The 25,273-nt window shown below is 57.7% G+C and overlaps 1 protein-coding gene across 1 annotated transcript; it reads left to right on the top strand.

The window, feature by feature from the left end:
• Positions 1-2,027: 2,027 nt before the first annotated feature.
• Positions 2,028-5,955, top strand: UNCX (UNC homeobox). The gene is made up of 3 exons (XM_058570562.1): positions 2,028-2,301; positions 2,562-2,737; positions 4,784-5,955. Exons 1-3 carry the CDS (start codon positions 2,028-2,030, stop codon positions 5,915-5,917), a joined length of 1,584 nt encoding a protein of 527 aa, XP_058426545.1. The 3' UTR covers positions 5,918-5,955.
• The last annotated feature ends 19,318 nt before the right edge of the window (positions 5,956-25,273 follow it).

The raw sequence follows: 25,273 nt of genomic DNA, 5'->3' as shown, positions 1-25,273 counted from the left end.
CAGCTCTGTATTCAGAAACACGCGCCGCGCGCATTCCTCCTCGCGAACCCGGCAGAGAACGAGGCGCTTATGGCCGCGGGCAAAATCGAGTCGGATGGACAGAGTTTACATTTAGTATTTATAGAGACAGAAATTAAATTAGGACCAAAAGTAGTGCTCTTGGCCCTTGATCTTGGAATGAATACTTGCAGCGTTTTCCTGGGTCCCAAATTCCAGGCCTCCTCTCCGACCCCGCGAGGTGTCGGGCCTGTCCCCCAGCCTCTGCACTTTTCCCTCCTCTCGAGCCCGGAGAGAGAGAGCAGGGTAATTAAATCGCAGTCCGTGCGCCCAGGGCGCGTTCAATTAGGACCTAGCCAGGCTGCGAGTCCAGCGCCCCGGCCACCAGGCAGGTCCGGGCGGAAGCCGGCGCACGCCGCCGGGGCTGGGGTGGGGGTTGCCCGGCCTTGCCCCTGCCTCCAGCCTTCCCCCTCCTGCCGCCCGGAGCAGTTGTGTGCGCCCCTCCCGGGCACCGCCACACGCGGACAGGGACGGACGCACAGATGCGCACAGTTCCCTCCTGCCCTCTCTCTTGCTCCGGCTCCGGGCTTGGCGGCCTGGCCGAAGCCACTTACACCAAAGGCCAGCCTGTCTGTCGCTTTGCCCCGGGGTGAGAGGCCCGGGACTGGCCCAGAGCGAGGCCCAGGAGCTGTGTTCCTTCCTGCCTGGGGCCCGCGCAGGACCGGCTCCACTCACCTGGGGCCGCAGCAAAATGCAACCTCCCCGTTGACAAACTTTCGTACAAAGGATATTATATATATATATAATGATTTCTTTCCCTTCTGCCCACAGTCCTAATTTGCTGCTTATTTAAGAATATGTCCTGTAATGATTTAGCTTTGAGTCAATCAGTATTTTATAGTGGAGAAGGGGGTGACACTTTTCTGAGAACATAACTTAATTGTAATAAATGGGTTGGGTATCTGGGCCCTATTCTTCAGAGGCCGAGTCAAAGGAGACGGATTTATTCTGTATCGGCGTGTGTAGGGGCCTGACTGGCTGCCACCCCAAAGTTACTTCTCCATTCCTCCTCTTCCTTCTTCTGCCCCCCCCTTCCCGGTGCCGTGGTTTATGGGGTAGGGGTAAGGTGGGGGGTCAGGGTGCCTCCTCAGCCACCCCCACCTCTGTCTTTATAGACCGGGCGGCTGTCAGTCAATCAGATGGGGCATTGGTGACGCCTTTTTACAGACGGGGCGCTATGTTCTGTAGGAGTTATCCTCTTTCGGAATCGCCGTCCGCCCTCTCCTCCCTCCTGCTACTCTCCTTCCTCCTCTCCCCCGCCGCCTGCAGCCGGAGAGGAGATGAGAAGCCCTTGTAGTTTTAAATTCAATGTGACAGTTTCGGAAAGAGCGGATGATGAATCTCCTATTATTGGATCAGTCTATTTGCCGCTCAATGTCTCTCTGTAATTGGAGCAACATCACTTTAAAGGTTCAGAGAGTACAGCATTTCTGGTGAAAAATCCCCACAACACGCCGGTGAATGTTTTAAAGGGAAATCTATTAGTGATTTGCGGAGGGGCGGGGAGCCGGCGGGGGGAGGAGCGGGCTCAGCCAGCGGGGATTGAAGTGGGGGGCTCACCAGGGGCCCCTGCCCCGGCCGCGCCCGCGCCCGCCCAGCGCCGGGCCGCGCCCCTCCCTCCCTGCCCCCACCCCCGTCTTGTTGTGACAGTTCCTGATACTGTTTATTGAGGTGCATGTCAGGTATAATTAGCAATCGATATGGAAAACGTTTTCTTGCACCCAGCACGCCTCTGACGTCAGAGCCGATTAGCGCTTCTTATTGGTCCCAAATTCCCCGGGCCGCGGCTAATTACCGGGAGCTTGATGTTGATAAAGTAAAGCGCCGGAGTGCGGGCGAAGCATGTGTAGGGCTCCGGGTCCCTGTCTCCGCCGCCGCCGCCGCCATCCGCGCCTCCCGCCGCTGGCCCACCCCGGCCCCGGCCCGCGCCCCCGCGCCCCGCCGCCGGCCCCGCCGGCCCCCCGCGCGAGATGATGGACGGCCGCCTCCTGGAGCACCCGCATGCCCAGTTCGGGGGCTCGCTGGGCGGCGTGGTGGGCTTCCCCTACCCACTGGGCCACCACCACGTGTACGAGCTGGCCGGCCACCAGCTGCAGTCGGCCGCCGCCGCCGCGGTGCCGTTCTCCATCGACGGCCTGCTCAGCGGCTCGTGCGCCGCCGCTGCCGCCTCGGTGGTCAATCCCACGCCGCTGTTGCCGACCGCCTGCGGGGTAGGCGGCGACAGCCAGCCCTTCAAGCTGTCAGGTAGGCGCGGCGGGCGGGGAGGGGGTTGGGGGACAGGGTACCCTTGTCGGGCGGAGGAGTTGGGTAGCTGGCGGCTGCAGAACGGGCGCCGGCTGCTGAGGCTCCGGGGCGTTCCTCGGCCCCCGCCCTCCGCCTGTCCCAGGTCGCGCGCCCGCCCTCTCGGCGGTCCCCGGACTCAGGCTGGCCGGCGGGTAGCAGCAGAGGGTGGATCCAGCCGGGGCGCGTGGCTGAGCCGCGTGGCGTCCTGTGCATGCCCGCAGACTCGGGGGACCCAGACAAGGAGAGCCCGGGCTGCAAGCGGCGGCGCACCCGCACCAACTTCACCGGCTGGCAGCTGGAGGAGCTGGAGAAGGCATTCAACGAGAGCCACTATCCCGACGTGTTCATGCGCGAGGCGCTGGCGCTGCGCCTGGACCTGGTCGAATCCCGAGTCCAGGTAAAGACTCGCCGTCCCTCACGGGAGCCAGCGTCCACCACCGGGCCTGCCCGGCCCCCGCCCCGCCCTTGTTCTGGGTGGGAGACCGCATCCTCGGTTCTGAGCCCGCCGCGCGCTCGCTGCCAGAAGGTTGGGAGGGGGATTGTTCCGGGATTCGGCGCCTCGCGGACAGGGAGGTGAGAATCCCAGAAAGCCGAGGCGGCTCGGGAGGGAAGCTCGAGAACAGCAGCTGCGTCCAAACCGGTGAGCTGCGTCGTAGGGTCGGGGCGACCGAGCGAAATGAGGTCTCAGAGGCTTGGGCGCGAGAGGCGGCGAGGAGGAGCCGGCCGTGCGGATTTAGAGGGGACGGGCGAAGGCAGACCTCGGGCCTCCACGCCCTCGCAGGGACTCGGCTCACCAGCCTGGAGCGAACGCGTTTGTTTACCTTTCGCCTCTAAAATATTCAGATAGAAACATGTATTTATTCATCGCTTTGCAGGAGGGACCAGCTGAGGAAGGGGAGGCGGAAACTTAAAACAATTAACACACTGAGGAAAAAAAAAAAGGTGTCTGAATCTTTAATACCCCGGGATATATCTTTTTCTTTTTCTCTTTCCCCATAATTTGATTTTCATTCGGAGACTGCCAGCGGTATTCGTTTTAAAAATACAGCGTCATTTGGGTGGATTAAAATTCAAGATGCATCGTGCATAATTAGGTGTTTCCCCGAAGTACAGAGGTCTTTTTCTGGGCCGCGTGGTGGTGAGTGCAGGCGCCGCAGCAGCTGTGGACGCGGGGCTTTGAGGCCGAAGCTGGCAAGACGCCTGCTCAGTGCAGATAGCTTTGTCTAAAAAGGTGTCCCCGTCCTGTGCTGGGCCTCCCCTCATGACCTTTTCTGTTTGCAAATCCTTTTATCCAATTTGTTCTAAGTGTCTTAAGTGAAGTCAAGACCTCTTCATTTCTCCGCTAATACAGCAATGAGTAGTCTTGGTGACAAGGCAACCTGGAATTTGCACCAGAAAAAGAAATATTTTTTAAAAGGGGGCGGCAGTTACAGCCTTGGGGAGGTTGCAGCTTAATACTGGCACCTCCACACAGACAAGGCTGCCTGTGACCAGGCCAGGCCTGCTATTGTGCCTGGCCTCTATATAGCCTCAACAAAGAATTCGAATCGTCGAGACTCTTGGGGAGGGTAGTATGCCTGAGGCTGAGCCGGGATTTGACTCTGTTTGGCGGTGGAGCCAGAGTCTAGGGCTGCTGTTCCTCCAGAGTCCTAGAGGCTCCCCAGGACAAGGCCTGCAGAGAGGGTGGAAGAGGCAGGATGGACTCAGGCCTCTTCTCCAAAAGGCAGCAGCTGGCCTCTTGCTTTCCTGCCTGCCTCCCCCGGCGCAGGCCAAGCACAACTTGTTTGAGAGCACAGTGTTGGTGCACTGGCCTGAAGCCTCCAGAAAGAAGGATGTGAGGGAAGTGTTGGGGGGGTGCTGAAGCCCCCCTGCCCCCAAGTTCATCGTTCCAGGCCCTTCTAGAAGAAGCTGCATCCAGATTTCCCTTCATGGGAAACCCCAAGATCTAGGCTTTGAGTCAGTCTCCAGGGGGCTGAAGACAGGTGTGGAGGCCGGCTGAGCCCGGCTGCCTGTGGTCCTCGGGCCAGACCGTCAACGCCAGGCCAGGCCGGCTGCTTAGAACACGAGCTGTGAGAAGCCAGGAGGGGCAAGAAGGGGCCTTACTCTCTGCCTTCCGACCAGGAACCCGACGCCCTCGGTCAGGGGCCAGACCGGCCCTACCCAGCCAAGGGGCAGCTCCCAGTTCCCCGAGGTGAGAAGCCGGAGCCGGAAGTTGGCCAAGAGGCCCCATCTACCTCTTTCTGGTGGAAAAGATGTTCTTTGGAACCTGCAGCCTGAGTGTGGAAACCCAGCTCAGGGCCAACCCGGCCTCAGGGCTTGGCTCCCGCTCCCTGGCCGGAGCCGAGGTTGTGCAGGCCTGTCTGGGGGGAGTGGGGAGTCCCGCAGCCCCAGCGGCAAGCCCGCTGCCTGATTGTGCCTTCCTTTCCCTATCCGGCTGCTCTAGGTCTGGTTCCAAAACCGCCGGGCCAAGTGGAGGAAGAAGGAAAACACGAAGAAGGGCCCGGGGCGGCCGGCACACAACTCACACCCTACCACGTGCAGTGGCGAGCCAATGGACCCAGAGGAGATCGCGCGCAAGGAACTGGAGAAGATGGAGAAGAAGAAGCGCAAGCACGAGAAGAAGTTGCTGAAGAGCCAGAGCCGCCACCTGCACTCGCCCGGAGGCCTGTCCTTGCACAGCGCACCCAGCTCCGACAGCGACAGCGGCGGCGGTGGCCTGTCCCCGGAGCCGCCCGAGCCGCCGCCGGCCGCCGCCGCCAAGGGCCCTAGCGCGAGCGCTGCCGGTGTTGCCGGGCCTGCGCCCGCACCGCCAGGTGAGCTGCCGGCGCCCGGCACCTGCGACCCAGCCTTTTACCCGAGCCAAAGAAGCGGCACTGGCCCTCAGCTGCGGCTAGGCCGCCCCGCGGACAAGGACGCGGCCCCGTGTGCGCCCGCGGCGGCGGCGGCTGAGCGCGGCGCCTCGGGCCTGCCCAAGGCCAGCCCGTTCAGCGTGGAGAGCCTGCTGTCCGACTCGCCGCCGCGCCGGAAAGCCGCCGCTGCTGCCGCCGCCGCCGCGGGGCTGGACTTCGCGCCCGGCCTGCCGTGCGCGCCGCGGACCCTCATCGGCAAGGGCCACTTCCTGCTGTACCCCATCACGCAGCCGCTCGGCTTCCTGGTGCCGCAGGCCGCGCTCAAGGGGGGCACGGGTCCGGAGCCCGCGCCCAAGGACGCGCCGCCTGCGCCCGCCGCGCCGCCGGCGCCGCCCGCTCAGGCCAGCTTCGGGGCCTTCCTGGGGCCCGGTGGTGCTCCGGACTCGGCCTTCGCGCGCCGCAGCCCCGACGCCGCCGCCTCCCCGGGGGCTCCGACCCCGGATCCTTTCCGGGACTCGGCCCCGGCTGCCGCTGAGGGCGGCGGGGACTGCGCGGACGGGAGGGCTGCCTGCCCAGCGGCCCCGCCACCGCCCGCGCCGTCGCCCGGGCCCGGGCCCGGCCCGCGAGCGCCGAGTCCCGCTGTGGAGCCGGCCATCTGTGGGGCCGCAGAGCCAGGCGCCGCGGCCGGACCCAGCGCGCAGGATGGCGAGGAGGTGGACATGGACTGAGGGCGGCGGCGGCCAAGAGAGGCGCTCAGCCGGCCCGCGCCCGCTCGCTCAGGCTCCGACTCACACAACGAAATCAGGTGATCGGCTTAGAAACACTGCTTTTTTCTCTTTCTTCTTTCTTCCTTTTATTATTATTATTATTATTTTTTTTTTTTTTAAGAAAAACGCTGTATCAATTCAGACCTAGGCAGCAACCGCAGGACTTGGGGCGAGACCCTCCTCCTCTCAAGGGAGAAAAAGGAAAAAAAAAAAAAAGAAAGAACCCATCCCCCCACTCCCAAAAACCCACAACAAGAATCCTCAGCCTTGTAAAATGCAAAAATGTCTAAGAATATTTATATATGTACCATTTTTGATAAATAAAGCTGGTCAAACGCAAGCTCACGGGTCGGTCTTTTTCAAATTTCCGAGGGCCCAGTCTGGCCCCGCCTCCCCTCCATTCTCCACTCCTCTCCCCGCGGGTGGGGCAGGGCCCAGGCTCCTCACCTCCCCCGAGGTCCGCGCTTAATGCCTCCTTTTGTGTGCGTGTGTGTTTGTGTTTTCTGATTGAACAAATTTATGCATCCGCAGCTCCCCCTCTCCTGTCCTCCCCCGAACTCCCCCTCCTACCCGGCGCCACGCACACGCGCGCACACATGCACACGCGCCCCCGCTCGCACCCCCTCGCACTGGCACACGCCGGGGTGCGCGGCGCGGGGTGACGGAGCCGGGGGCTGCAAGGGCCGGGCCGCTGGGCTCCTGCAGAGTTTTGATATGAAAGTAATTATTTTCCGGTGGCTGCTGCGGGGACTGGGTTTCTTGCCCAAAGGGTTATTATACATTACCGATTTCTAGTGATATGAAATCACATAAACTTTCTACAATAATAGAATTAGCATGAAAGGCTGGGGTGTCAAATTGAAATTGGAGAATAATAGCGCCGGCAGCTGGGGGAGTGCGTGCGCATATTGGAGCGGAGATGGGGAATCGTGGGGCGGAATTTTCATGAGCTGCACTCTTTGTCAGCGCTCTTGTAGCCGGCTATATTAAGATAGATGCCCAATGATATCCCTCATTGTTCTGTCGCTTATATTGATGTTGCTGCGTTATCAGCCTATTGATCATGTGTCGCCTGTAATAGGACAGGCGCCGCCAACGCGCCTCTTTACAAAAGCAGTGCACATTTGTTCTAATAGGGTCCGGGTCCCCGGGGGACCCTTCGGGGGCTTCAGGACATCTGCAGCGAAGAAATATTAGCAAACTTGGCTGGAGCCTGCAGCCAGCCCCTAGCCCCCTCCTCTGCCCGCAGCCTCCCCACCCCGAAGTGAGCCACCACCAATCCTCCACCTCCCCCCAAAATCCCCACCCACCCTCCTCAATTTTCCTGGGCCCCGGGTTCTCGGTGCCGCAGACGCCACCAATTCCCCAAGAAATTGGGATCCCAATTATTAAAACCATTAATTCCAGCGAGGCTGAGCGCAGTGGAATTATGTTTACAGCCTCGTTAAATATCCCTGATCCCTCCTGGTCATCAGGCCTTTATTTGCAAATAAATTGAAAATAATCAGAAGGACAGCTTTCCTCCTCGCGCGGTGCAAATGAATTTCGGAGCCCGAGTCCCTTTAATAATATTTACATAATTTTCGCTCAGTGACTCTGATATTTGCTCTCTAGGAGACCGAGCTTATAGGAAAAATAATTAGATCAAAAGAAAGTGAGGGGGAAGGAAGAGCGGGAGAGGGGGCGGATCGGCAGGAAGGAGAGGGCGGCGCTGGCGGCCCAACTCGGGGACAGGACGCCCCCGGTAGAAGCCGGGAGTTGGCGGGGAGGGGGCGTGGGGCGTCGGAGCAGGCCGCCGGACTAAGGCCGCGGCCTCGGGCCGCTCCCATCTCCGGCTGTTGCGTCCCGCAGTCCCCCACAGCCCCCCGCGGCCCCCTCTCCACCAAGCCGGTCGCGTGCCCGTCCCGCCGGCGCAGCCTCCGACCCTTTGTCTCCGGCCAGTCTGGTCTGGCCTCGGCCTGCAGTCAAGTCCCCTCTTCTCCGCTCCCACCCCCATTAAACTGTATTTAAAGTGTTATTTAAATTATGAAATTGTAGCAGAAAATTGTGCGTAAAATGCCGGTTATTTTATCTAAGGTGAACAATTTGTCTGGCAGCGATAAATCGCCTCCTTCCTTCAATTTGCAGCTGTTCATTTCGGTGGCGGCTGCACCGAGTGGGGGGGAAGGCCTCATGTTTAATGGATTTGCAGTTTGAATGCTGGAGTATCGCTGGCTGCACACTCGTGTCCTTAAGGTGAAATTACTGATTTACTTAAACAGTTTAGCTTTTTTCTGAAAGCCCCAAAAGCAGCAGGCTGTGTGATTCTAGACAAACTATCAATCGATCTGGTCGAGCCAGCCTCCAGGAGATGTGTCCTTCATGAATCATACTTTATGAATTCAATTTCTACCAGGAGAAATTTTCAATTTGAACGCCGGATCATTATGGGAGAGTGTAAATTGTTTTTGCTCTATTATGCATCCGACGCCATCATTTTTCTTTCTAATTACGGAGGTGTCAGGTCGAGCTGTCATGCAGGCGCTGATTTTCAATTTAACTGATCATCATACATTCATTTTCCCATTTGATAAATCTGCTATCTAGACGGCTCGCCATGCCTAGAATATTAAGAGCCGAGCTGCAGAAAGGCGCCGTAATGGGGGGATGTGTATGCAGCAATAAGTGCAGATCAGGCAGTTAATTTAGCACCTCCTGATTCCCCATCTCCATTTCTCATTTCCAATTCTCCAAGGAGAGAGATGCAGCCCAAAGGCTACAGCGGCTCCTCTCTCCAGCCGAGGAGGAGAGGCAGAGAGAGGGGGAGCGGAAGAGAGGCAGAGAGAGGAGAAGAGGAGGGGGAGAAAGGAAAAAAACATCCTCCAAAACGCTTGTTTTCTATTACACAACTTCCAAATTAGGATATCAAGCTTAATTAATGCTAATTGAGTTCTTCAATACGTGTTATTTTTATTTAATAGAAACAAATTTGCACAATTAATTATCGACGTAATTTCAAGAGTCTCATTTGCAAGGCGAGCTCTTCTGAATCAACTACCCTGAGTCAACTAATGATTTTTTAATTTTGCAAAAGAAAAAAAGACTCCCCACCCACCCCGCGTTTGTGGGTGCGGTAGATTTGGGGTGGTAGGGAAGAACCAAGTGGGAGCTTTGTAGGGGGCTGCGGAGGCATGCGTGGGGGCGGGGGCGGGGGATGCGGGCGTCTATGCTCAACCCTTGGGTCACTGGGCAGGCGAAGTGGTCGTCCTAGAAGAAAGGGAGCTGGCGGGGAGGGTGCCCTGCAGGTGCGGCTCTCGGGGCGTCCGGTCAGGAGAGCGGGGGAGTGGAGGACCCAGCCCCTGCTCCGCTGAGGCGTTCTCGGCTGTTCTAGGCGGCTGCTCTAGAACAAGTTCTCTCGCGAGGTGCGTGCGTGGGGGTGGGGGTCCCAGGCCTCGCCGGCTCCCGGGCCGGGGTCTCCCGGTGCGGGGCAGGGGGCCCCCCAGGGGTGATGGCTGTGGATTGCTCGGCGCGCGCCCTGGTTGTCTGGTGAACGGCTGGGCCCTGGCGGGCGCCGCAGCCGCAGCGCTAGGCTCTGAATACTCTGCTGTTTGCTAGTCAATCGGTGAGATGCAGGCTGGTTTAATTTTGTTGATAAATCGGTTCAGTGGGGGTGGGGACGGGGAGGAGGTTGGGGGAGTGGGGAGAGAAGGGTGTTGTTTCTTTGCTGATTTATTTTTAACCCGAGGTTGTACAAGCCCCTGACAGTTTGGATAAATTAGCCAGGCCTCGAAGTCTCCTAATGAGAGGGTATTATTTCGGCACCTCGGAAGGAGCGTGAAAAATGAGAGAGACTCCATCCGGAGGTGTCGGATCGATTCAGGATCAGGGTGTAAATTATATACAACTAAATATCCAGCCGCCCATACGGCTGCTTAATACGGAGCTTAGAAATGCAACATTAAACAAAGATTATGAGAGATCGACGCCTCTGGACCGAGCCCAACTCACTGCTCAGCCGGGTCAGCCCTGGCCGCGCGGGCCGAGGACCGACCGGGGGCGGGCGGGGGTGGGGGGATGTCACCGAGTGAAATGGGGCGAGTTTGGGATAAGAACCAGCCCCAGGACGGGAGCCTCGCCTTCAACGCTCCTTCCCTTTCTTCTAAAGCCAGAACGCAGGCAGGTCTTGGAGGCCCCCACTCTGTCTCTGCCTGGCTCAGCCCCCTTCCCAGCCTCTCCGAGAGGACCCAGAGAAATCGAGGCTCGAGCTCCGGGCCTCAGTTTCCTCCTTGGCCTTCGCTGCCCTTCCCAGGCCACGCGGCAGGGCTCCCAGCTCCCGGGTCCGGGCCGTGGACCCCCGCCCGTGTTGGGGGGCAGTCTTCTGGGCGGCGGTGGGAGGTGGAGGGTGGCGCAGGGGCGCATGCTGGGCGCTTGGCTCTCACTTCCCCTCGTTTAGGGCTGAAGGGAGTGGAGGGAAGGGGGCGCCCGAGGGGAGGCCCTGGTGGAGCCCAGTGGTTCCCTGGAGCGCTCAGGCAGGAGCTGGGACGCTCTGGCCAGGCTGCCTGCACACCGCCGCCCTTCCTCTCGTCCCCCTTCTGCCCGGGGCACTCCCCATAGGTGGTCCTGACAGAGCTCCCCACTTGGGGAACCGCCTGGCTCTGCAGAGCCGCGATGTCAGTATGGAGGGGGGACACTGGGGCAAGAAGCCCCGCACTGGGGAGGAGTGAGGCGCAGGGGCCCCCAGGGTCCCTCCTCTCTCGGTCCTCCCCTCCTGCCGACGGCGCTCGTCTGGCCTTTCCCGAGATCTCCTTGCGCCTGGTGCCCCTCGGGGCCTCTGGCTCCCTTCTCTCCGGCCGCTGCGCACTCCGCGCTCCCCTTCTCAGCTTTTCCGAGCCGAATCGCCCTCCCCAGGAAGAGAGCGGGCAGTTGCCGCGTGTGGGTGTTGCAGTAATGAAAAATCAGAGCAGTTAAATCGTAAAATTTGGATTAAGAAGCTTGAATTTAATACACACGCACCACATTTATTAAAGCATTAGAATAATTGAAATTTGCTGCTGCAGCCGTCCAATCTGTTTAAATAATTCTATGGGTGTCTTGTTGTGATAAAAGATTATCTAGAATTCTATTAAAGGCGCAGGAGCCCGCTTGGTAAATCCTATTTGGGGACTTTCAATAACTATCGATAATCTCATCTGCACAGAACCCCCGCCTCTCCGCGTTATCGGAAAGTTTGCAGCGTCTCCGAGCGGCGCCGGGAAGGCCAGCCCGCCGCGGACCGGCACCTGCCGCTCGGCCCGGGATTAGGGCGCACCTGGGGCGCGGGGGGTGCACGCGGCCTGGATCTAGCCCGCCGCTCCGGCCGAGGCGCCGGGCACTCTACTTCCCACTTCCCCCACGGGCAGCGCTGTGCGGGCCGGGCGGGAGGCCTTTGTTCGCCCTCCCGGAGCCCCCAGGCTCCAAGCTACGCGCCGGGTGGCGAGGAGCGAGCGCGGGAGCGCGGACCCTGCCGCTAATTGCTGCTAATTTTGTTCCATTAACTTTATTTACTCTTGAAACTCTTAATTGTTTTCCATTTATTTTTAGTAATTTTGTAATGCACTAATAATCCCCCTCTGTCTGCGGACGCCTCCACCCCCCCTTCTCCCCTCCCTAGCTCGCTCGCTCCCCCTCCCTCGTGCGGCCTCCTAGGCTTCTCCGCTGCGGGCCCGCTGGCTCGGCCTGGCGCCGGCAGCCGGGCACAGAGGAGCCGAGCGGTGAGCAGGAGCTTGGCGGGGCCACAGGCTCCCTGGGTCCTTCTCCCCAGAGTTCTTCGGGGAGGGTGGCCGGCCAAGACAAAGGCCGGGCTCTGCGCCCGAGGCCAGAGATGCTCTCATCTGAGCTGCTCCTCTGGTAGGAGGGAGCGCCGAGGCCCAGAGAGGGGAAGGGACTTGCCTAAGGTCACACAGCGTCCCAGCGGCCGCTCTGGGCCGGGCGGGGGTTGGCCCGGCCAGGCCCTCACCACTCCCGCTTCTCTCGGTTCCTCTCTGGGCCGGAGCTGGTCTGCAGAGCCGCCGGAGCTCAGGGCTGGGCCGAATGAGGACGCCACTCACTGCGGCTCAGCCCCTTCCCTGGGGAGCCGGTGTCCCCGCAGCCCCCGCCCCCGGCCCCCAGGACCCAGCCCTGCGCCTGCCGGTGATTAGACAGCTCGCGGGACTGTCTGTGGCCGCCTCTTTCCTGCTAATTATCACCTTATGAAAAGTGTTTCATTAAGAAACTCTGCTCTTGATTAATTATCGACAGAATGCTGACCAGAAAGAAATGAAATTAATCTCTGACCCCGTCTGGGTAACACTGGAAATTCATCACATATCCTTTTAATATTGAAACACCGTCCAGAATTTTAATAGAAAATATTGTTTTTCCAAACCTCCGGTCTTTATTAATGCCCCTGGGCAGGGAATGATATTGCTGGCAATATAGCAGTCTTTGTTCATTTTAAATTTATTAAACATAATGCACTTCATTTTCAAACATTTTACTGTTTCTTTTTAATTTCACTCAGTGTAAGTACAGAATAAAACCTTTTTAAACATTTAAGATATTGAAAACCCATATACGGATGTATAACGGGAATGCTCTGGCCATCAAATAAATTTAAGTAGAAGCAATTGTAATTTTAAGCTCCCAAGTATTATCCCCTTCAGACATAAGGCAGCATCAGTAACCATCAAATCAAAGTTCCAGCAGGGAAGGCTGCGAGGCCCCCTGGCCCCAGAGACCTCACCAGGGGGACCAGCCAGCCTCTGGGGTGGCGGTCGGGGTGGCCACTGTCTGCCTCTGTTTCCTTGGTCCCAATGAAATCATACTCGGAGGCCCCAGTGCTCATCTGAGAGGCAGCCCGACATACCCCCCATGTCCATTCTGCCAAGGGCCCACCCTCCCTCCCCAACCCAACCGACATGGGGCTTTTGGGAATCCGGGAATCCGAAGGCGGTTCCTCCCCTAGTCAGGCTGGCTGCCCTCCACCCCAGCCAAGGCGCTTTCAGGCCTGCCCTGCTGAGTTGGTCACACGGGAGTTCCCAAGCCTTGTGGAGGGGGCTCCCCTGGAGATCACACCCCACCCCCTCTTTCCTGGCCTGCTGCTGCAGGAGGAGCTGGGTGGGGGCCTCTATCCTCAACCCCAACCCCCAGCGTAACTCCTGCCCTCATCCCCTTTCCCCAGCAATCCAAGACCCACGGTTAATGAGTCGTGAAGTGTGAGAACTTCCTGAGACCGCAGCGCCCCTGATGCCAATTCCAGATGTGGAGGGTAGGGGGGCTGGGCCTCCCGCCGGTGAGGACCCAGCCACCCTGGTCCGACCCAAGTGTCCCGGCTCCAGGTTCCATCGATGCGGGCCCTGAATTGGAAACGGACAACTTCCCCACTGAGATATTACGTTTTTTGTTTCTCATAGCATTCCTGCGGCCCTATTTCACGGCACTGACAAAAGGAATATTACTTTTAAAACACTATGAAATACCAAGTCCTGTCCTCGGTGCTATTTCCGGGGAATTCAATTTTCCCTGAATGGTGAGAAGCTCCAGCGTTTCTTTGGGGGGCTGATCAGTGGCTCCGTGCGAGAAAGAGGAAAATTCTCGGGGATTGTCTTGGCATTCCGGAGTGGCTTGTTGGTGTCTGAGTGACACTCTGGTGTCCCTTCACCCACCTGCACTCAGCATGGACTGATGCATGGACTCAGCAAACGTGTCGTGGATGGGATCAGTTACCATGCACAGCACTTTGTATTAGCCTGCCCCTGCACGTTAGCATGCTTTATTACTCAAAGCCTGGCCTAGGCGAGTGACTGTTTACAAGGTTACCTATTATCTATAATCCGTCTACGAGCACAATTTTGCCGATCCCCCAAGTGTCCCTCACTACGCTCCCCTGTCTGGTGTCCCAGTCTCATGGAGGTTACTCTGATCTGCTAGAAAACAGTTCGTCTCTCGCTTTCTTTTCCTCCTTTCCCTTGTTAGCGAATGTTCTGAAGGCCAGACCTCACAGCAGACAACTTTGTTTTCCCGTGTTTTTGGTCAGGGCTGGGAAACACGCTGGAAGAGCGCTTTTTCTGAAAAATTTTTGGCCAGCAGTTTAAGCTGAGATGGCTGCCAAATCAGTGCAGTGGACAAGACCAGGCAGCTGGGAACCAAGAAGAGGGCCTTCTAGCCGCTTGGGCCCCTGGCCAGGGCCCCTGAGTTCCGGAGAGATCAGTCCTGCTTCCCTGCAGAACCCGGCTGAGCTGCCTTCCCCTGTGCTGGGAGTTGCTGGCAGCAGTGGGCGGTGGTGGGGACCCAAAGGCAGCCCTGGGGGAGCTCTGCAGAGTCCTCAGGAGTCTGGGGGACACTTTAGGGTGTGTTGGGGGGGGAGGGAGGTGAGGCCTTCCCCACCCCATAAACAAGAAAGAAGCTGGGATGTAGTAACTTGGAAATAATATCAGATTCCCATTGCTCCTCCCATTACAGTCTTCTGTCTCCCACGTCTTTCGCCCAAGGCCACTCTCCCTTGTCCCTTGGAGGAAGAGAAGGCTGAGGTGACTACAAAGGGCCAGCTTGGCCCTTCTGACTGCCACACCCGGGAAGCTGGCCTCCATCTCACCAGGGCAGGGCTAGGGAGAGTGCAGAAAAGAAACACCAGCACCAGTAGCCTGTGAGTTTCTTTCTTTCTTTTTTTTTCCCCCTGATCAACTTGAACTAAAAAATAAGCAAAACAAAGCACAGAGGCTCCAGCTGTGGCAGGAGGTGCCCAGGCTATACCTGGTGTCCAGCTCACCCTGCTGGGCTGCTTGGCCCCCCCAAGCACCAGGTTCAGCCACAATGGAGGGTCTCCCCTCGTTGTCTGTGGATTTGGGATCCTAGTCTGCCCTGCTTCTGGACCAGGAAAACCCCTCACCAGGGTCTCCACTCCGGGGTCCCTGGGCCCCTAGCCCTGCCAAACCCTTCCTCTCTCTCTCTCTCTCTCTCTCCCATTCTCTCTCTCTCTCTCTCTCTCTCTCTCTCTCTCTCTCTCTCTCGTTTCCTGTAAACAACTGCTTACTGGAGTTAAGACTCTCCCTCTCTCTCAAAAAAAAAAAAAAAAAAGATAACAAAGCGATTTAAAGATAATTAATTGCATTAAACTATTGACTAACTACCTCACTCAATAGTAATTCATTTAGAGAATATTAAAATTGGAGGAACAATAATAAAATTGATGCCAATTCCCACGGGGAGGGAGATGGCCAGCAAATTGGATACTTTTCTTAATCTGGCGTAAATAATAACATGTCTGCTCCCCTACTCTCTCAGGCCAATTCCCCTATCATTTATTCCAGAGTCTAAAGCCGGGTTTCATAATTGATATCAGTTACTCAATGAGTGCTTTTCCATTTGTTCTTGTTATCCATGCTAATTGTGAAGTTCAGCCTCTCTCTGAGTGGAGACTCGGCAGCACGGTGGAGGCCTGCCCAGTTCCTCCAGGGCAGCGCCTGCTGCGGGGCCGGGAGGGGCTCCGGCTGCCCCCTGGCTGATGTTTTTCTCCTTCCCCACAGTTTGTCAGCTCCCAGCCAGATGCCCACAGGCCCTCAGCCCTGTCCTGGGGCAGCAGCACTGCAGTGGCTGGACAGTGCCAGGGCCTTCCTCTCACAGTGACCACCCAGAGCCACTCTGCCATCCCTGAGAAGAGAGATTCGGTGGCAAATCCAGCGTTAAGAGCCTCAGCGACAATCAGTTTTTGTTTGAAAAACGGTGGGGGGAGGCCATGAATCCCAACGACCTCTGGGAAAAAAGTAGAGCCCAGAGGAGAATTTGGGAGATGAAGGAAAGAAGGTGCTGAGGAGGGACACTTGACAGAGGGGTGGCCGGCCGGGGTAAAGCCACGCCGCCGGGAGGGGGGACAGATACCGGCTCCCAACCTCCCCCCCCACCGGGACGCCTGGCACCGGACGGACGCAGACCCACCAGCAGGAGCCCTGGCAGCCGTTCCGGTCCCCGAGATGACTATTTCGTTATTTATTCACTTATTTATTCATTTCTAAAGTGTTTACTTAGCTCGGTGCAGATGTAACATCTCATTTACAGCGTGGCCTCGGGGCATAGAAACAATTGGCAACAAAAGAGTAACTCCGGAGAATTAGAGGAAAAAAACACAACACTAGTGGGGGCAGGGTGGAGAGCGCGAGAGAGGCAAGGAGAGGGACCGAGCGCATGGACAGACGGACGGACGGGCACAGAGGCGGAGACCCCCAAGAGATACCCCGGCAGGAGCAGGTGGCCCGGTGAGAGGATGCGGAGGGGGCGTCGCTGGGCGCCCGGCACTGACTGTGTGTGAGCCCTGGGTGCGCAAGAACGGGTCGGCTGGCCGAGCCTCCGGGGGTCTTTGGAGGGGTCAGGCTCTGCCGGCGCGCGAGGTGGGACCTGTCTGGAACCCGAGGCGGCAGTGGTCAAGCGGCTCAGCGCAGCCAGCTGTCCCCTCGTTTTCGGACACGGGGTCCACAGAGGGCGCGCCCTCCCGCTTCCCCATCCCTGGCGGCGGCTCAGGCCACCTCTCCCAGCCGGGCCCCGGAGCCCTCTTCCTGCCCCCAGTCCCCAGTCTGCCGGCGTGGGGGTCGTTGGGCGTCGCGCCGCAGCCGGCCCTGGAGTGGAGGGCGCACAGGCTTCTGACCGGCCGCTCTCTCCTGCCCCCATCGCAGCGGCCTGAGCCCACCGCAGCCAGTCCTTGGGGCCCGGGGGTCACAACGCCCGCAGCGGGGAAACTGAGGCCTGCAGCGCTGTGGTGGACGAGGCAGCGAGGGGCCGAGACTCCGATGGGCCGGGCGCTCGGAAGGGGTGCGGAGGGGAGCGGACGGCGCTGGCTGGAGCGATGGGGCGGATCGGGCGGGACCGCAGGCCGGAGGGCCGCACAGAGGGGCAGCAGAGGGTCCCCCGCCCCCCGGCCCGCCCCCCGCAGCGCGGCCTGGCCCGAGCCCCGCTGCCATCAGCGCGGACCAGGCAGCTGCGCCTGTTTAACTGGGAGCCGGTTGCTTGGCAACCCGAGGCGGCTCATTACCGCGGCCACAGTGATTAACCAAAAAAGAAAAGAAAAGAAAAAAAAAAAAGGAAAAAAAGAGAAAGAAAAAAGTAAGGAAGAAACAATAGGGAAAAAGCGAGAATATGAGAGTAAAATGGATTATTTAATTAGCTAATTGATAATCAACTTCTTTTTAATTATTCACTTAATTAAAAAAAGTGTAACTACAACACTGCCCTCGTCAAGCGTGTTGATACACTGGCAGGGTTTTCAAAGCCGTCTTCCTCCCCCTCCGCCTGCACCTTCAGCCGCTGGAGGCGACGCTCTCCCTCTGCATCGCTGGCACACCGCACGCCAGGGAAGGAAGGGGCGCTGAGAAATGTTCTTCTCCAACAGCTAGGACAGCAGCTCCAAACAGAGGCTCAGAACTTCTCCAGAAGGGCGCTGGGTGCTCTTCCTTCGAGTCTTCCCAAGGCCTGATCCCGCCTGGCTGTCCCAGGTCCAGGCACTGCAGTGGATGCCAAGCTGTGCTGGACAGGCTGAGGGGTTCTAGTGCCATGACTCCGTGGATGGATAGGCCCTGCGAGAGTGGATGGTGCCTGGGATAATGACAGTAGGGGACATCTGCCGGGGCCGAGGCTGGGCCCAGCGCTGCCCCAGGACTCTGTATTTAGAGTCTCAGGGCGCTCGCTTGCAAGAACCTGTGGGGTAGGTGCTCTCACTGTCTCCATTTTCAGGAAAAGTGGGGCCGACTTCACAGGGCAATTTTAGGCATAGCTGGGAGTTCCAGGAGAGTGAGCCAAGGGATCAGGAGATGTGGTCTGAGAGACAGATGGGGCACCATTTAGGGCTGGGAGGTCAAACAAGGCAGGAAGGGGGCTGGAGAGTCATGGTCTAACTTGAGCCTCAAAGACTGTGGCTGAAGGGGGTGCAGCGATGCTGTAACGTGTCCGTCTCCCTCTGCACGTGCTCATCACTAACTGCCCAGACCACAGCTGAGCCCTCCCTCAGCATTGCCCCCTGGCTGAAGGGACTTGCCCCCCAAAGTTGGGCCCGCTCCCTGGGGCACCCACATCCCATGACTGCTTCACTGCGGGTACAAAGGCAGGCCCTGGGCCTCTGTTTGGGACTGCTCTCAAGGACCAAGCTCCAAGCTTCCTGGGGCAGCTGATGCCTCTCTTGCAACCACAGTGCAGTTCAACTTCCTCCTAGGCCCAACCCCACCTCCCTCCCTCTTCCTCCCTAGTAGCCTCCGAGCAGGCACACAAAGCTCTGTCTCAGATGCTGTTTACTGGGAAGTCCAAGGGCAGCCGCCTGGGTGGAGGGAGGTGATGGTGCAGCAGTGAGAGGGGCAGCAGACAGGACTTGCTGACGAGTTGAGAGGGTGGAGGGCAAGAGTCAAGGTGGATGCCCCTGTTGTGGGGTCTCTGGAGCCAGGACACTGGGGATGGGGGGCTCCTTCCTTGCTCTCAGAACAGACACCCACTGTCCGCCTTTCTCCTTCCTCCTCCCTTCTCTGCGCCCCGCCCCCTTCCCTGTGTCCCTCCTGGCTCCTCTTGGCTCAGGTTCTACTTTCTCCTTTTATTCCTACCCCACCTCCCTTAAGGCCCTGACCCACACCCAGGCCCTCCCTGGGATTCCTTCTAAACTCTGAGAAGTCCAAAGCAGCTGCCTCACTGTGGGCTGCAGTTCTTTTTTGAGGGGGTAGGAAGGAAAGGGAAGGCAGCCTCCACCCCAGTGGATGCTGGTCTTGACCTGGCCCTTTGCCCTCTGGGGATGGGGGCTGCTGCTGGAGTTGAAGCACCAACTGGGACCCCTGGCACCACAGTTACTGAGACCTGCAGACCTGCAGGGTTGAGGCCAGGCCTGAGGCAGGAGAGAGGACTGACCAGCCTGCCCCTTGGCTTCCTCCCACCTCCACTGCTCCACCGAGAGCAGAGGCCACAGGAAGCCATGGAAAAGCAAGACTGAATCTGTGGGGCTGGTATGAGCCCTGGCAGGTTCGATAGAGCAGTTGGACCCAGCTTCCCAGGAAGCGACGCTTGAACTAGAACCTGGGGGTGTATCGAGGGCGGGCAGTCGTATAGGGTCTGTTTTGAGCCTTGGCAAGAAGCCCTAGAGTGGATCGAGGGGCCTCAACTCTGCCCTCCTTTCCTGAGTCACATGGGGTATGTCCCAGGTGGGGCGTGTCCCAGGAGCCCGGGGAAAGCTTTGTGATCTCCGTGGGGAGGGGGAGGGGCTTGGCTGGTTTTGTTTTGTTTTTTCTGTCAGTGTCACAGTCGCCCAACCCCGTAATCTTTATTGGCTGAGTCTGAGGTTCTGACAGTCAGTTCCAGTATCAAAGCTGTCCTGTCTGCAGGAAAGTCTCAGCCAGCTCAGCCGAGTCTCCCCCAGCACAGACTCAGAACCTCAGGGTGGAACTTCCTCCTGCTTGAAGCCATTATGTCCCGTCCGTCCCCCCATGCTCACGTGTCTCCAGCCACAGTGCCCCGAGGCCCACCCCCACAAGCATCTTCAGACTCCGAGATGACGTGGAAACCTTTGGGGCTCCAGGGAGCCTGTGAGAACTGGTCAGACATAGGTGTTAAAATGTACCCAAGATTTGCTTTAATCAGGTATGGCAAGACGCACAGACATGCAAAGGACTGTCATGAAGGAAGACGTTTATGCCCAGATCCCTGGAAATAGGAGCACACACACCACACAGGACTACATGGGGAAGCACCAGGGTGGGTCAGGAGGCAGAGGGAGCGAGGAGAAAGCATGGCCTGGAGCCTTCGTTGGGGTTCCCTAGGGACGAAATGGTCCAGGCAGCATAGGCAAGTCTGAGCAGGCTTAGGATTGGCTAGTTTGAATAATTCCAGCGGGCCCTGGGCTCTGGGGACTGTCCCTAGTGGTCTGGTACCCCCCCCCCCCCAGGTGATGAGGGCAGAGGAATAGTGCCTCCTGGAGGGAAAGGGCCAGAGAGAGGAGGTGGTTGGGTGTGGACTCTTGATTGGTTGGTTTGCATTTGAAAAGCATGTTCTGGGGTGAGTCCTGTACTGTCTCTAAGAATTGGCTAGCCCTGGGGGTGGGGGTAGGGGGTGGGCGCAGATGCCAGAGCATCAAGAACACAGAACATAAGAAAACATGGTTAATACAGGCGGCCTCGCCCTCCTTGAGCTCTGTGTGGGAGGGAGCCCAATGGGTCGGTTTGACCAACCCATTTACCACCCACTGGGCCAAGGGCTGGGACTGAGGAGGGTCTGCCCCAGGGGCCGAGGGAGGAGCCAAGGGCTGGAGAGCAGAACTTACGTGGAACACTGCTTGGGGACACACTGTGGGAGGTGGACCTGGGCGCTGGATGGGCCCTACTCAGAGCCTTGACCTTGACGCCTGGGGCCATGGAGGCTGGGTCAGTGCACACATGCGCTCTTCTGAGAGCCTGACCTCGGCTGTCCAAGGCTGCCCCTCCAGGTGGCAGTAAGGTGCTGCCCAGCTCCCTGCCTGCTCCTCATGCAGCTGCTGAGCGTGGGGCTGGGGAGCCAGTGAGGACCCTGAGCTTCATGGCAGCACTCAGGGTTGGCACTGCACCATCATAGGTGGTCCTCACAGGGGCTCTGCAGGCTGGTAAGGGCAGCCATTTGGGGTCACTTTGCCCAGAGGGGGCAGCGGCAGCTCAGAGGTCAGAGAAGCTCGGGGCTCAGTCGCTGGGCTGACTGAAGGCTCCCTGGCACCTTTCTGGGCAGCAGCCTGGCAGGGCAGGCAGTGGTGGCAGGAGCCATCTGTACAGCAGCTGGCTCATCGAGTCGGACCTTCATTTTCTGAAGGTCCCCTCCCTTCCTCTGCACGGGGCAGCCTTAGGTCCCTGACAGTCACCTGGGTGTCCCCACACTCTGCTCCCTGACCTCATCAGAGCCCTTCAGGGCTGAGCAGCATCCATGAGAAAGCTGGGGGGCGCTCAGGTTTCATTTCCCACCCCCTGATTGCCTCCCTCTGAGCTGGTTTCCAGGGGCCTCCCTCCAAGAGCTGAGGGGTCGGGCTGAGCAGTGGGCTCAGCAGGGTGGGGCTGGCAGGGTCTCAGCAGCATGAGAAGGCCCTGGGGTCTGAGTTCCTTGGACGTATTCACCTCCCAGATTCCTCCTGGGGTGGCAGTGAGGATTTAGGGGGATAACATATGTTATGGTCTGAATTACGTCCCCTCAAAATTCACATGTTGCAGTCCTAACCCTACACCTCAGAAAGTGACTGTATTTGGAGATGGGCCTTTAAGGAGGTGATTAAGGTCAAATGAGGTCACTAGGGTGGCCCCACTCCAATAGGACTAGTCTCCTATAAGAAGAGGAGATGAGGACACAGACACGCACAGAGGGAAGACATGTGAGGACACGGGGAGAAGACAGCCATCTACACACCAAGGGGAGAGGCCTCAGGAGACGCCAGCCCTGTGGACACCTGGATCTCAGACTTCTGGCCTGTACAACTGAGAGGCAATAAATTTCTGTTGTTTAAGTCCCACCTAGCCCGGGATATTTGTGGCAGCAGCTCTGGCCGACTAATACAACTTATGTTACAGGGAGGACACGGGCCTCATGTAAAGCAGGTGCTCGCTGACTGGCAGCTATTATGGTCAGTCTCATCTGGGCCCTGGGGTGACTTTGGGGTGGGGGTTCTGACACCCCCAGGCCTCGGTGTCCTCATGGGGAAGTTGCTCCCTCAGGGCCCCTCCGAGGTTTGGGGACAAATCTGTTCCCCTAGGATACATAGGCCAGGGCAACCCTTAGCCTTCCCCCAGATCAAGCAGCCCAGGACAGAGGAGGGGTCCCTCGTGCCCACTCCTGAAGTCAGGGCTGTCCCTAGCCCAGCTCCCCTGGGGAGGAGGCCGAGGCTCTGACCTCTTCTGTCTCCTGGGCTTTGAGCTGGGCCCATCCGGAAGTCGGGGATGTCTCTATCCAGGGGATGCTTCTGTCACTCCGAGCCCTCCTTGCAGGTGAGAAGACAGACTCAGCGTGGCCTCCGCCTTGGCTTCTGTGGAGGGAGGCTGGCACGTGGGGTGGAGGGATGTTTTCAGCTTTTAGCTGCAGATTTATGTAAATATGGATTATGGAATTTGGCCCCAATTCTCCCTTCCCTTTCCCTCCTCCCGGAGCATACTGGGCATTAGCGCCCGTTGGCGGGTGGATTTCTGCAACCTGTCAATGAGCAGCTCTTAATTCTCAGCAAACGTCTACTTATCTCTCTGTGCGGTGGGCTTAGGCTTCTGCAAGAGACCACCTCGCTGGCTTGGAAGGAGTGGCAGGGAGGGAGGGGCACAGCCAGGCCACCGAGAAGGGGAGCTTTCCCGCCCTGCCTGTGGTTGCTCTTGCTTCATCATATCGGTCACATGCAGCCTCACCTGCAGCACTGGGAGCAGGGAGGGAGGGGGCACCCAGCATGAGGCCGAATGAACTCTTTCTGGCTGTGTGGCTCTGGGCAGGTTCTTTTCCCTTCTCAGGTTCAGTTTCCCTCTCTGAGGAAACAGGGACAGTCACCTGCCCCACAGGGTGGTCTGGGGACAAGGCTAGTGAACCTGTCGCCTGAAACCCAGCCGCCTGAACCCCGAGGGCACAATTCCATCCTGTACCACCTCTGGTTTAGAAAGACACAGGAGACTTGCACATATGGGGCTAAAACTTGGGTGATGAGCCTGGTCAAGCATGTGGAGCCAAGCCTCCTCTTCCTCCAGGAGCGACCCTGCTGGGAAGACAGGCTGCGGCGTCTGAGCAAGCCTCCAGCAGGAGGACTCAGGGAGGCAGTGGGCGTGTCGGCCTTCCTCCAGGTTGTGCAGAAGTGACAGGTTAGAATGCTGTTCAAAGGGGTTACAGTTTATCAATGTCCTGGAGGGCAGCAGGTGGCCTGCCCCAGGTTTGCAAGTCGGTTCTGAGCTTGGGTCCTGAGTGCTCGGTTCCCGTGTGCCGACCCCTGCCTATCCAGCCTGTTCGAGGCTCGAGCTTGGTCTGTGAGGATGGGATTGTCCTGGTCGCCACTGGAAGCCTGAGGTCCCCCAGCTGGAGGTGACCACTGTACCCTTGTCTTCTATCTCCCCCATCGATTCCCTTCCCCTCTCATTTCAGAGCCACAAGAAGCACAAAATTAGTTCTAAAAAAATCACGCCTTCATTTCACTGCTAATCCCCAACCTCCCTTAATTAAGTCAATGGTAGCCCAAATTGTTCTAAACATCTTTTGGGGGATTATGTATTTTAATCATCATTATCTAGTGAATATTTGATTATATAGTCATCCTATAATCAAGAGTAAAAGTTATAATCCAAAAAAAGGCATTTAATAACGCTTTAAACGACTGGGTATTTGATAAAGGGCATTAGGGGATTAGGCGCTGGATCGAAGGATGGGGTGGAGCTCTCTGTCAAGGACTTGAGCTATCATTCTATTTTGAAAAATAAGACCATGATTTAAGAAAAAAGAAAACCAAGCCGTTGTGTTTTCTCTCCGCCACCCCTGCCCCCCTTCTTGAGTAACAAGGTGTCTTATTTGAACAGCTGTTTTGGAAATGATTTCTGTAAATATCACTAGGTTTTGGGTTTCGACAAGAGTTTTATGGGAGCCCTTGAGTTGGCTGATGAGATTCGGAGCTCCTGAGGTCTCCTGGCTGGTATATTAGGACTGGATTCTGACGGGCCTCTAGGGTAGCTGCCCCACCTTTCTGATACAAGGATAGAAATGTTCCCTAAGGCCCCAGCGCCCTGCAAAGTTCTGAGATGCACCCATGGCTCTTAGTGAGCCCTGTAGTGGAGGGACAGAGCAGCAGCAGCTCCCCTTACCTAGGGGTAAGGCGTCTGGGCCCAGCCTCACTGCTTGCCAGCTGTGTGACCTAAGGGAAATTGTTTAACCTCTCTGTGCCTGGGTTACCATCTCTGTAAAATGGAGATGATATAAGGATCTGGTAGGCTTGTGGGAGCCTTAAGTGAGATAATGCTATGAAGTCCTCGGACAGCACCTGGCCCGGGTTAGCACTCCACAAGTATGAGCTGCTGTAAATAGCTTAAAAAAGACACAAGAACTGCCCTTGCATCATCCAAAAGCCATGTAAGTGCAGCCTCCCTGGTATCCTGGGGTGTCTCCCCTGTTGGTCTGCCTTCCTCAGAGTCACAGAATTCCACGTGGAACTGGAAGATGTCTTCCAGTCACTGAGTCCAGCCTTCTCTATTTACAAAAGGGGAAACTGAGGCCCAGAGAGGGATGGGGAGTGATGGGGCTAGAAACCCACATCTCTAGGCTCCACGTCTACTAGTCTACTGTTCTCTTTCCCTGTGCCCCCCTGCCTGCCCCCAGGAAGCTTAATTCACACCTGGGAACTGTTCTCTGCCTGACATTGCAGGGGGCAGGGGGGAGGTGCCCAGGAGTGTGCCGGCCGCTGGGCCTTCCCTGCTGCAGGGTTGCTCTCTGCAGGGAGTTAGACAGGCCCATCTCAGATCCCACCTGTCCCAGGACCTGGTGGGGTAGGTGGGATGGGAGGCGGGGCAGAACCTCCTAGGTGGGCTGCAGGGAAGTCCTGGCTCAGGTTAGTGCTCGGAGGCCCCTCACAGAATAACGGCCATCTTCCTGTTTCCCTCAGGCTTCTTCTGATGAGTAAACTAATCTATCCTTGTGCGTTTAAGAAATCTGGAAAGTGCCAATGTGGAACAAGAAAACAGAAAGAAAAAAAAAAAAACACCCTTAACTTTCCAAGTCACAGGTCTGATGTGGTTTAAAATCCTTTGTTTAAATCCATCAGCGGCTTCCTGGTCAGAACACAATAAAGACGGGCCTTCGAGGTCCTTTGACAAACCATTCTAGGGCCCCTTCACCGCCCCGTCCCACAGGCACCTGGCCACGTGAAGTCACAGCCCTTAGGCCATATTTGCTGCCTTGAACAATCTTCCTCCTTTCCCTGCCTGCCTGGCAAACTCCTACTCATCCTTTAAGGCCCCGGTCAAGTGCCCTCTCCTCTGGGAAGCCCTTCTGGATTCCCTCAGGCAGACCTGATGTCTTCATTGTCAGTCCCCATCTCTATGATAGCACCTGTCACAGGGTTTCAGGCTGCACCTGCGCCTGACACATGGCCAGAATTGCACAAGTGAGGTTGCCCACTGGATGAGGACACTGAGGTCCAGGGAGTGGCATTGACTTGTGCAGGTCACCCCGCAGTCTCACTGCACTGTTCTGGAACCCAGGTTTCCTGCTGCCCTGATGTGGACACCCTCCTTCGTGTCTAGAGTTCTGTGACAGGCATCTCAGGCCTGCTGCTCAAGGTGACTTTGTCCAGCCCCTCCCTCTGGGCTGGGTCCAGGGTCTGCCACTGCTTAAACACCCTGGGAC

Source organism: Diceros bicornis, chromosome 26 (genome assembly GCF_020826845.1).
Source record: "Diceros bicornis minor isolate mBicDic1 chromosome 26, mDicBic1.mat.cur, whole genome shotgun sequence".
NCBI lineage: Eukaryota > Metazoa > Chordata > Mammalia > Perissodactyla > Rhinocerotidae > Diceros > Diceros bicornis.
Note: the sequence above shows the minus strand (reverse complement) of the source record. Positions and strands in the feature narration are given on the sequence as shown.

Coding starts and splice junctions, on each gene's coding strand:
- UNCX (XM_058570562.1), top strand. CDS start 2,028: ATGATGGACGGCCGCCTCCTGGAGCACCCGCATGCCCAGTTCGGGGGC. Junction 2,302..2,561: donor CCAGCCCTTCAAGCTGTCAG/GTAGGCGCGGCG, acceptor GCATGCCCGCAG/ACTCGGGGGACCCAGACAAG. Junction 2,738..4,783: donor TGGTCGAATCCCGAGTCCAG/GTAAAGACTCGC, acceptor CGGCTGCTCTAG/GTCTGGTTCCAAAACCGCCG.